The 12,029-nt window shown below is 40.2% G+C and overlaps 1 protein-coding gene across 1 annotated transcript in view; it reads left to right on the top strand.

Moving 5' to 3' along the window:
- Positions 1-12,029, top strand: part of LOC145444362 (NACHT domain- and WD repeat-containing protein 1-like) — a 60,066-nt gene that overhangs the window by 29,656 nt on the left and 18,381 nt on the right. Inside the window, exons 15-25 of the mRNA XM_080322329.1 lie at positions 263-416; positions 478-582; positions 964-1,125; positions 2,417-2,741; positions 2,944-3,059; positions 3,687-3,853; positions 4,705-4,858; positions 4,919-5,172; positions 5,234-5,449; positions 8,343-9,080; positions 10,285-10,429. Of these exons, the coding sequence (XP_080178455.1) occupies positions 263-416; positions 478-582; positions 964-1,125; positions 2,417-2,741; positions 2,944-3,059; positions 3,687-3,853; positions 4,705-4,858; positions 4,919-5,172; positions 5,234-5,449; positions 8,343-9,080; positions 10,285-10,429 (2,536 nt within the window). The remainder of the gene's footprint in view (positions 1-262; positions 417-477; positions 583-963; positions 1,126-2,416; positions 2,742-2,943; positions 3,060-3,686; positions 3,854-4,704; positions 4,859-4,918; positions 5,173-5,233; positions 5,450-8,342; positions 9,081-10,284; positions 10,430-12,029) is intronic.

Raw genomic sequence — 12,029 nt, 5'->3', positions numbered from 1 at the left:
AAATGAGCCCGAATATTTTCGGCTGACACTCGTCAGGGGTAATCATCAGCAACTAGTAGAGAATTGGAAAGAACATTGTATATCAACAATCGTTCGCGGTGACGTCATATTTTGTGATACGATTGTTGATATAGAATGTTCTTTCCAAGTCTCTACTAGTTGCTGACGATTACCCCGGACAAGTGTTAGCCGAAAATATTCGGGTCATTTCTATATGAATATACTATTAAAACCCATTGCTGAATGCTCTCGTCCATTCCAGCCAATACAATACTCCAGTAATGTATACAATGCGAGAAAGCTGAGAGAGCTGCCATACTGCTTACTCAACGGGGATTTTCTGGATGACTTGAAAACCGTCGTCCTGGCTAACACCAAATGGATTATGGAAAAGTCGTCCGCGTTTTCTATTAAAGGTTGTGTGCGTGGCATCGACTATCAATGTAATTTATGGTGACACGAATACCCTTATTTCAGAGTTTATTGACGACTATAACATGTATTTGGGTAAATACCAAGATGAAGAGATAGCTCTTATACGAGATGCTATTAAACTGGCGAAACCAACACTTGAATTTCCGGGTTCGTATGGTTATGATATCGTAACATTTACGAGGAAGTCTTTGCTCCATTAGACCTTAAAGAATTAGAATGGATGGCATGTCTAAATATGACGTGATCTCTAACTAAAATTGTAAGTTTGAAAAATTTCAGTAGGAGTAATTTTGGTAAGCAGGCCACCGTATTCGAACTGCTCACGGGTTTCTGACGAGCGGTGACGTAAGAGTGAGATCGATACCACAGATAGGTGTCAAATGGTACAATTCTTGAAAATCCCATAGCTTCTGAAGCGAATCGCAGCTAACAAACTGTCTTTGACACTTTCAATCCTCATTTGAGACCATGTCATATTTATGGCTCCCCATGCTGTCTCGTGACGTGTATCATATGTCTCAATAAAAGGTGCCAGAAACCACTTCTGCATGGAACTTTACTGTCGCTTGAAATATTTCGCGGGAAAATTGGAACGTTTCCTTGGTCCGCTCGTTGAAAAAAGTCTGCGCATCCTCGAAAACAGCCCGTCGGAAATTGTCTTACCAAGAAACGGATCTTTCCAATCACCAGGTAAAATCCCAGTGTTATAATTTTCGATTCGGTTCGATACTATGGTTGGGCACAATGAATCGAGTCCTCGAATCTGAATCGAGTCTTAATTCTAATGCAGTGGTTCTAAACATTTTTGTCTTCGCGGGTCTCTTTTGGACCGTCACGGACCCCCCAATGTTTTCGTTCGAATTTAGCTCAATTATCGTACAATCGTCATCTGTCTTGTGCACCTGATAACTGTAGGCTAGTAATAAAGAGCAACAAAATGACTTTTCTTGAAAATAAGTTCATACTATTTATGTAGAAATTTGGTTGACTTCTAAATATTTCAAAAGGAATTCTGCAACTGCATTTCATGAAATACGTGGTCGTGTGTTGAAAATCCGAGTCTTTTCGATTTGATATGAACGAGTGCTGAAAATTCATTTAGACAAATAATGTAATGCCAATGTAATAATAACGCATGACGCTTCCGTGAGGTCGGTGATTAGGAGCCGATATAAACCTCCAACACATAGAAACTTGCGGCAAAGCCGTGACTCGAACCAACAACTATAGGTGTCGCGTCAGCGTCGGTTAGCACACTGCGCCACTCGCCTCCTTAAAATGCTGTTTAAAACAGCATATCTTTTAATGTGATTCAAACAACTATTTGTTTTAAATGCAACCCTAGTTTCGATACCATTTTCCACCGTGGAAGCCTTGAAACATCGATTTGCGTTCTCGCAACATAGGAAACATGTAGGCAGTACAAAATATATTATTATCTGTCATCTCATGATCAATCCACAGCCTTGTCGCAAATTTCGATGAAATAGTCATATTCAGTCAGAATAATACAAGATTATCTTTTATGTGACATAGTCCTTGTGTGGAAGATCTCCTAATATAGTCGATAAACAGATGCACAATAGTTTTTAGACAGCTTCATTTCTGCGTCCTCACGGCAGCCAGTTCAGACAAGAAGGAAGCATGCATTGCCATGTGTCCACCAACTGTCCATTACACGTAGCAGGTGCTAGACACTTGGCGGCTCTAGAAATACAAGTACCATCATAATAGCAACTAACAATCATCACACATACACCCCTAATGGCTGGGCTGTCACACACTCGTATCATGTTCTTTGCGGTGACACAGAAGGTATACATTTGAACTTTCCACATTTTTCCTACCGTCATAAAGTCATGAGTGATACTAAACTCAACGCTTTATATAATCGATTCGGAATCGGATCACGCAGGTAGGCCTACTCGATTACGCCCAGTCCTATTCGATACCGATGAACTGCGTTATCACTACTTGGCAGGGGGACCTTTAAGGGCGACTATAACGGGTTTGAGAAGGCCTGTGACGTGTCTCAGATTTTCGCCGCACCTTGACGTCTTTGCTGCTGGATCTAGTGATGGACACTTGCTGATATGGGATTGCAAAAATGACGAGGTTCTGCAGAAGATCAGAGTCGGCACCGTGCCGATTATGTCAGTTGTGTTTTCTGGTGAGAGTAGAGTTTTTTCACGGATCCGCGATGTTGATGTTTGTGGTATTCATGACGTTGTTCGACTGCAATGGTCATTTATACCAGGTCGATATTCTTGTTCTATTCTTTATAATGATTCCATATCGGCCGACTTGTAGCACGGTACACTTCTAGGCTCCCGCGACCTATTAACGATGCAGCTGTAGCGCAGGGGTTCCCAACCTGGGGACCATTACAAATAATGCGAAAATATTTATCTGCTCTACCTTACTCCATTATAACAATAGAGACAAATTGAAATTTATTAAAAATAGTAGTACAGCAATCAGCTTGTGATCTTGTGCTTACTTTCTTAGCTTTACATTTGGATTTATTATTGCTTTTACAATTGATGTAGTGGCTACCTCTGCTAAAGAAGGAAAGACGAGGAAAGTTACCTTAATCGTGGCTTTAATGATATACGCAACTAGGGGTGTGTAAGTCAAAATCTGTTGAATTTCCAACAGTGCGGATTGCCAGCTAGGCTACTGCATAAACCAGGTGTTATTTAGTTAAAATAAAGTTTCTTATTTCATCAAAAGGTTGATAAAATAGAGGTTTCATAAATTTTTGAAAACTTCGAAAGAACGGCAACGCTGTAAAAGAGGTTGGGAACTCCTGTTATATTGAAAGCAAAAGCACTTGACGGACCGAGGCACCAGAAACGAACACCGTACGCTGCTGGTTATATTCAGACTAAGCGTCTGATTCCACACATGATTGAAAGACTATCTGAAGAAGTAGAGACCGACCTATTATTTTCGGTTCGCCGATAATATCGACTCGATGTCACAATGTGAATGAAACCTCGGTATCCGCCATTCGGTGATAATGAGTCGCAGAGAACTGCAATCTGCGACTTCTAGATTGAGAACATCGATAGATTTGTTGTAGCTTACAGGCTGAAGTGACCAAAGTAGTATTCGTTAGCAGTCAAGTAAAAGTATCGGCTGAGTATTGCGAATTACAAATATATCGGAGTTATCGGTGAATGAGATAGCTAGTGGTTTATCGGTATCGGCTCTAATTATCTGTTTTCGTGAGTCCCGTCCTTATCCAGAACAAGCGGACAAGGTGGCGACTCTTTCAGAAGATGGTTGTCACACCGTCTTCAACATCGAAACAGGGAATCAATATTACCAAGGCACAACGTCATGTGTCGTACAAACCACGATAGCGGAAATCATGATCGTCAAAAACAACCTGTACGTCGTTGGAGATAAAAAGGTGACGGAACAGCGAATTTTCCGTATGTACCGTATGTGCGTTACTCAGACATGATCGGTGACAAAGTACTTCTACTTTTTAGAGTACATAAGTAGGTTATGTCTACTTGGAAAATTCATTAATTTTTGTTTAATTATTTTTTTTCTATTTTACTTATATATATATATATATATTTTTAGGGGGCGGGTGTAAGTACTTGTGTAATATTAACATCCTATCAAGCCTCCCGTCTGTACCTAGCTTATCTGTATATCGCATTTCACCGTATTGCAATTTTGACAGGTATGGTATTGATTTGCACGGTTGACAAACAAGGATTATATCTCTCTCAATAGATTATACCTTTATGCTGGTCTCATTTCCAATTCAAGATTGTCGGAAGAAAAACTACACATATTTTTACCATTTAGATTTTCTCAAGACGAAACTTATGTTCGGATAGATTTGAGTAATTTGCATGAGTGAGATCTTGATAACAACCGGGCGGTGTGTCCTATACACATCACGATGATATATGATTAATGTTTATTTCGAAAACTGCTCTTGTGTGTGGCATCATATTGTTATTCTTCTACCGTTGGCGATACCTTACAAAAGTGTGGAGGAGGAAATCAAGTTACTGAAGGCATTAGTTTGGATATGTAGATCACTTCGACGCATCGCAAATCGTTTTCTTCAGTAACTTTCCGACATCATATTTAATATTGCGACTTCAGGTGGTTGTGATATGTGTCGCCACTTCTATTCGTAATTGAGTGTAAATTTACAGCTGCATTGACCACCGCTGCGTACGCCACTAGCGTTGGATACTGTACAATTGCGCATGCTGATTGCTGGTGTTTTTTCTCCAGGTCATCTCCCACGATTTTGTACAAAGAACGTTCAACTTTCAACGAGATACTAATACTTCAATCCATCGCTGTGCTATCAGTAAGAATGACAACTTACCCGTGATTATACTTGGAATGGAAGGGGGTGCTTTATTGTCAATTAGTTCCGAAACAGGTTGCCAGATTTTCATCGATTCCTGCTCGATATGTTGAAAGAATTTAGGGTATCTTACAGGAGATGAATTATCGAAATCCCAACCTAATGGTGCTTCGATCCACTGTCTTTATATTGATCCTAATGGTGATGTCATCGTTGTATGGCTTAACGGTATCGTGGATATAGTTGATACGTATACTCTGAAATGCAAATCCACACTGACAGTGAATGAAGGGAATATTGTACAATGTGCCATGTCTCAATCTGGCAGCAAACTTGCTGTAAGCTCTGGGAGAACTATATCTTTGATCACTATAGCAGCCGAGCTTAAGGTGATATGTCATTCACAAAATTTTCTACTCATACGCAAACTAATGCGTTGTATCATGGCAGTGCGTCGATATACTGAAAAATAGAAGCGAGCAAATTCGTAAAATATGTTTCATACGTGACGACAAGATTGCTGTTGCCTACGAAGACAGAAAGGTGAGCGTATTGAATGTTGGTGACGAAAGGAGAGTGACACTAAATAGCAGATGGGAAGGCACCGGTGCGCCAATCGACTATATGGAAATCGGAAACGGTGTTGGGGTGACGGCGTCAAGAAAGGTTCGTATAGTAGTAAAGCTAGGAAACATTGTAAAATATTTGAAGTTGCTTCTGACGGAAAATAGTCATTGTCTTCATTTTTCTTGTCGGTTTACAATAAATCATGCCGACTGTCAATACGTATATAACAAGTTTAAAAACAAAACTAGGGTCCACAGGCAAGCTTTAGGGGCTCCGTTAAAGAGCAATGTTTACATACATCATGAAGGAACTACGGATTGAAATGGTCCTTTGGCAAATGAACGTGACGATCTTTTTCGTCGGTAGGTTGCTTTAAAAACACAGTATCTGAATCAGAGGTCTCAAACTCAAATGCACGCGCTGGCCAATTTCCTACATTTTCATGGCGCCGCGGGTCGCAGCATCAATAATTCAATGTATTTTCGAGTAGGGGTTATTTGACGGGACCTTGCAGACTGACATGCCACACGCATCTTTAAAATGTGATTTACTATGGTGAATTCACGCTTGGCACGAAAAAATCACGTTTTAAAACATTTGAATAAAATTGTTGCTGTACTTGGCATAGCTGCTGTAGACATCATGCGAGATTACAAATGCATCAGGACATTGTAAAAGCTGTCGTGTTATAATTTTGCAGCTAGCGGAAATTGGACGTGTCACAATTACAGGTAGAATATTTTAGAATTTTACAAAGATTGATCTGATATCAGAGCATTGGAGCAGTACAGCCTAATCGGGGTTTCGGGTATACTCCTGATAACAAAGCTATTGATCATGTCATTACCTATGTCGAATTAAATCAGCGTTAGATTTACCTTCGAATACTGGAACAGATCTGAAACAACTTGAATATAGTGATTACTGGGCCATAGCAATAGAAATGTCCAATCGCCGAAGTATTCAGTGATCCGCCACTCAGTGGTAACTTTTAAAAGTGATGTAATAGTGAAGTTTGATGAGTAGTTTCAAGCTCTGGAGTAGTTTTATGGCAAATTTCCAGTTTTCAAATAAAAAAATGATATATGAGAGTTAAATATTGTCGAATACTTATAAATCTAAAATACGGTCGCGGGCCGCATGCGCCCCGCGTGTTTGAGACCTCTGTTCTAAATAGAGGTGAACGTGATGTAAATACTCTTTTCAATCATCTGGTAGCTTTTTTCAGGCATTGAATAGCCTTAATCAATATTGAGCGAAAGTGTTTTTTCAAGTTATCGCTGTCCATATTTTGGGGTGCACACAGTTGCCCATGACTTGAAGGGTGGTTTTAAATGAAATGAAGAATGATCGATCGACAACTGCAGACCATGGTAGTAACAGGAAATAAATATGTTGTTGATTAGGGATGGTGTGAACCTCTGAAAGGTTCGGGTTCGTGTGAACGCGAACCTTTTTGAAAGGTTCTGTGTGAACACGAACGTGAACCTCATGACGTCACGTGACGTCATATTGCTAATTCCAACGCTACATTTCAGTGAAGTGAGAGCCTATATTGTTGAACACGATACCTAGCGACGACTCGTGCCACACAATGCCACAATGCTGAAGTACATATTGGCGTTTTAGAGGTCGTCAAATGTATCAACTTGGGCAATCAAATGATATAATAATCCCATAAAATCAATATCCTCCGTCGCTTTGCCGACAATTTCGACGAGTGTTTGCCTGGGAATATAAGCTTCCGCCTTTACGGTCCAGGCCAGACCGGACAACTTATTCGGCGTCTGAGTATTGCCTTGTTGATACTGAGCTATTGAGCATGAGTGTAAAGCGGGTTTCTATACTTGCTACCGATATCACCCCGTTAACAAGTTATACAGCCGTAGTCAATACAATACAATAAACATATGAATTCAAGATTGACGCAGTACGCCTGCTAGATTTCTTATACACAATGATATCAATTTCATTGATTGGTTGAATAAGCATCCGTCGCGGACTACCTACCTACATGTAGTTTATTTCTGTACTGATGTTGTGTGATTGCGGGTCAAGCTCGCAGCGTCATTGAATATTCAAACATACGTTTGTATAAAGCAACTAATTTTTTTGAGATTGTCAAAGGTGCATGCTCGTTTAGTGTTGATTTTTATGCTGCCAGCGCCATGTATATAGTGACCCGCAGTTGAAACGCAATATATTTCAACCAAATATGTTATAATGAAGTGAAAATTATAATATATGAAAAAGGTTCACAGTGCAGAACCTACTAAGGTTCGTTTGTGAACGTGAACCTCTAAATTTCTGAGGTTCACACACAGAACGCGAACGTGAACCTCACGTTCACACCATCCCTATTGTTGATATCAACCAATAAATTTTATTCCAAACGGAATGCGGTATTCTTGGAGTCAAAATTCAAGTTGTTACTGGATAATATTACACGTGCGGCGGTGAATTTGGATTAGGTCATGGTGCGCACTCTGCTATTTTGTTGAAACCGATACGCCAAACTCTAAATACAAGATTCGATAATATTACGTGTGTATTACGTGTATGTACTCCGATGATGCCCAAATGTCCTTCATTGTCGCAATTCGTCCTCCTTTATAGCTTTGAGAGTCAGGCGATCGTACGGAGACTACTAAAAATGCCATAATAGACGTGAAATATGGATTTCGACGACAAGGTTCACTAGAAAACGGTCAACTCTAACCGATTATGGCCTATATGTTGGGAGGGGTCGTTCGGTAGTCGAGTCGTAAAATTGATCATTATTTATTGATTTAGTCAACTCATTAATAGTAGAATATCCCGTATTAATGAATGCAATTCATCTTTTGTGACTTGTTAAAAGCATCCTATTTTTCGGATCTCAGAATTTGATAACCCTATCTTATTAGGAATTTTAAACAGCGACCATCACCACATGCGAGCCAAATTTCCTCAGTACGCAACATAAATCTGAATCAAATGATTTACTTTACAGGTCTTCTATCTAAAAGTCTGGAATCTTTCCGACGAAGACGATATGCTTCTGACACCTTCCATGCCTCTGCGCCACAATTCAAGCAGTCTGAGTGGCGACGGGCTACGTTTGGCCTACGAAGAGAATGGTCATCTAGTGATACGCAACATTTCCGATTTTGTTAGCAATAGCACGACATTCTTTTCGCATCCTCTCCGCGTGACAAACGATACTAACCTGGAAGCTGTACGATTCATAGGCTCGAGCATGTTACTGCTATTTAGCGATGGACTCGTACGCAAACTAACTCTCAGTGACAGCGGCGGTGACGTAGACGCTCAATATAGCGAGACACCCCTGAAACTGCCCGTCGGGACGCAGACGCGATTGCAAATGTGGGCCTCAACAGGAGAAAAGATGGCGATAGTTCTAATGACAAGTGGACGTCAAGACGCGAGACAATCAATACATATCATCAATATCTCACAACTGACAGTATCTGCAACGATTGAGTTGCGGGATGACATCATCACGGGCAATGTATCTTCTGTATGCGCTATCGATGAGCACAGTAAAGCAATATTTGTGGGTACAACGACCGGTGAACTAGCATACCTTCATATCGACACCAGGGGTGCGACTCTGGTATCGGTGCGATCAGAGCACGCCCACGCTATCATGTGTCTGTCACTTGCGCACTCAGGACGCTATCTATTCAGCGGATCGACTGGTAGAAAACGACGCCTGTGGGGGCTGCATGTGGGTATTTCACTTATTCATTTCATTAGTAATTTTGTTCTTTTAAAACCAGGGTTGTAACCAAGTCACAAGTCAATACTATCTTTGTAGTTTTGACTCGAGTCATTTTCATATCACTCCCGACTCAAGTCCGAATCCAAGTTTGGGAGCAAAAGGTTGAGTCCGCGTCATAATGTTGAGACTTGAGTCCAAGTCAAGTCAAAAGATCACTGTTCATTGTTGAGTTCAAATCGGGTTCAACTCACTTCTGTAAAACTCTTGGATGATATCGAAGGCCTCACATACATAATATACTTAGGCCTACTCACTTTCTTCACTCTTAGCATGTTTTTTCAAACAAATAAAATATGATTTCTGCGTCTATTCTTCAAGTATCGGCCCAGGTACGCGAGAATTTTGAATCACGCCATATAGAATGTCTCGAATTTTATGACTTAGCGGAGTCAAGCGCAATGACTCGTGTCCAAGTCGGGAAACTACACAAATTGACTGAACTCGCGACGAGTTAATACAACTCTCTTCAAGAAGGAAGATAATGCGATAAAAGGAAAGATAGGATATGGTTAAAATGACCTGTAATATTATCCACAGCTGCAGCACATGTGTTGTGGGTTCGAGTCTGACCGAGTTCGACTCCAGAATTCCTACCTAAGTATTGGAGGTTTATCTAGGCTCCTCCTCGTCATCTCATCCTTGTAAGTAATGTCTTAAAATGTCTAGAAGTGAGCCGTGCTACAAGTCGGCAGATGCGGAATCAATCTGGTAAAAATGACCATTGTAGTCGACAAACACCATGAATACCACAAGCAAACATCACACAAAAGATACAATAAAAACAAGCGATGAAACTAAAGTAGTAGGTCTATGTGTCGGAAAGCAATGTCGCTATGTGATATCGTGGTTCGGTAATCTCGAGTGCTGACTAGTATTCATTCAGTCGCATGTTCTTGTATATTGACTTGAATGTGGACAGTGGACATGCTCGACGACCGTCGGATTGAATGTGGAATTTTGCGAGCATTTTCAGATATTCAATAAATCGAAAAGTAGCCTAGATATGTTCACTATATATGAAGCAACGCATAACGCCTTTTAATATATTAGTTTGCACAAAGTCCGTCAACTTTTGCAATAATTCGACTAGTGTCGCTTACTAAATTAATGTTAGCGCGACCCGTGATTAACCTGAAAGTGATATATTAAGGGCACGTCTGTAACTCTGAAACACGAACTACATTTCGAATCTTTGCTCGAAAGTGGTGTGACGGCTGCCCAATTTACCTACGACGACGAGTATTTGATAACGGGATCCAACGAGCGAACCATAACGATATGGAGTACAAGAACAGGTATCATTGGTTATTAAGTACTATTACTACTACTACTAATATTACCAACTTTTCTAGTTGTTCTACTACATTACTTTTTAAAATCCGTAACAAGAACTAGAATTAGAACTAAAACTACTCAAAGAACTAGTAGTCCGGTGACCAGCAACTCGCCAGATTGGTAGTAGACTCTCTAGACCAGTGGTTCTCAACCGGGGGTCCGCGGACCCCTAGAAGTCCGCGAAGCAATTTCAGGGGGTCCGCGAGACCTCTAAATTTTTAAAATGGTTGATAACGTAATTTTTATTTTATATAATAATTCGAGAAAACATGAGGCAGTTTCGCACCACCACTGCTAAAACCTTATGACTCATATCATCATAATAATCATTTGACATGAACTATCGTAGTGTGGAAATTCATTTTCATTGCCTATTTTCCAATAACTTGCCGATACAAAGATATTGCTGTTTAGAGACGTTTTGTTGGGGTTTGTTGACAAAATAAAAATATGGAGATAGTAAGGTCAATCAGGGAGACTTCGTTATGTCTTCTCGATTTGAAGTTGTCAGTCTCATCAAATTAGTGAACAGTCGTTTGAAATAAAAATTTCCGAAGTATTTCCCTAATTTGTACCAATGCAGGGATTAAAACCTCGCCACGAAATCCATTTTATCCTGCGATAGACATAACCACTATTTGAACAGCTTCTTGGAGGTACAGAACTTCAATATACAATTGCATAGTATATTCATATTGAAATGAACCCGAATATTGTCGGCTGACAGTCGTCATAAATCGGACGATGCTGCTTTTGAAGCTCGACTATCAGATTTGGCGCATTCTTATTGCGGATGTCCTATCTACAAAGCTGTTTTTTGATGAACAAGGAGTGTTTCGTTGCTATCAAAGCATTACGCTCCAACCTTGAAATTTATATCACCAGTTATATTGGTATGCAGCCTTGTCTTGCTAATGTTCAATTGTTCATGGTCGAAAATGTTCGCTCGTAAATATATTGTAAACCCGAACAGAACAAGTCGTTTCATGACAATCTTTCTCAGGTTGGAAAACATGGTTCCATTACTTGGCGCATAAAATGTGTCTATACTATTAGATTAGGCTTTCACTTTGACGGTAGGAACTCTCTGCTGGCCGATCAAAATGCCGTTGCGGGCGGGATTCGACCCGCGGTCCGTATGTTGCCCGTCCCTGCGCTAAATGCTGGACGTTATAGGTTCATAAAATATATGTTTTTTTTTTTCATTTTGGTGCCATAAATATTGCGATCACACCGAAAGTATCGCCGGAAGCGTTATGCGTTAATACTGCATTAGCCTCCATCTATATTTGCGGAAATGGTTTTCGGGCCTCCTCATTCATATCAAAACTAGGACGCGGATTTTCAAGACACGACCATGTACTTCAAGAAATACAGCAGCAAAATTAGCTTTGAAATAATAAAAGTCTACCAATTTCTACATAAATTGTACGATGTTATTTTCAAGAAAAATCAGGATATTGTTGTTTATCACAAGCCTACAGTTCATATTTGCACAAGACAGATGAAGGTTGCACCATATTAGAGCTAAAATTGAACTAAAACTTGAGGGGGTCCGCG

The sequence above is a fragment of the Botryllus schlosseri genome, chromosome 8, assembly GCF_051294905.1.
Source record: "Botryllus schlosseri isolate E-star chromosome 8, Bs_hap1, whole genome shotgun sequence".
In the NCBI taxonomy this organism is placed as follows: domain Eukaryota; kingdom Metazoa; phylum Chordata; class Ascidiacea; order Stolidobranchia; family Styelidae; genus Botryllus; species Botryllus schlosseri.
This window is presented reverse-complemented; position numbering and strand designations above follow the sequence as displayed.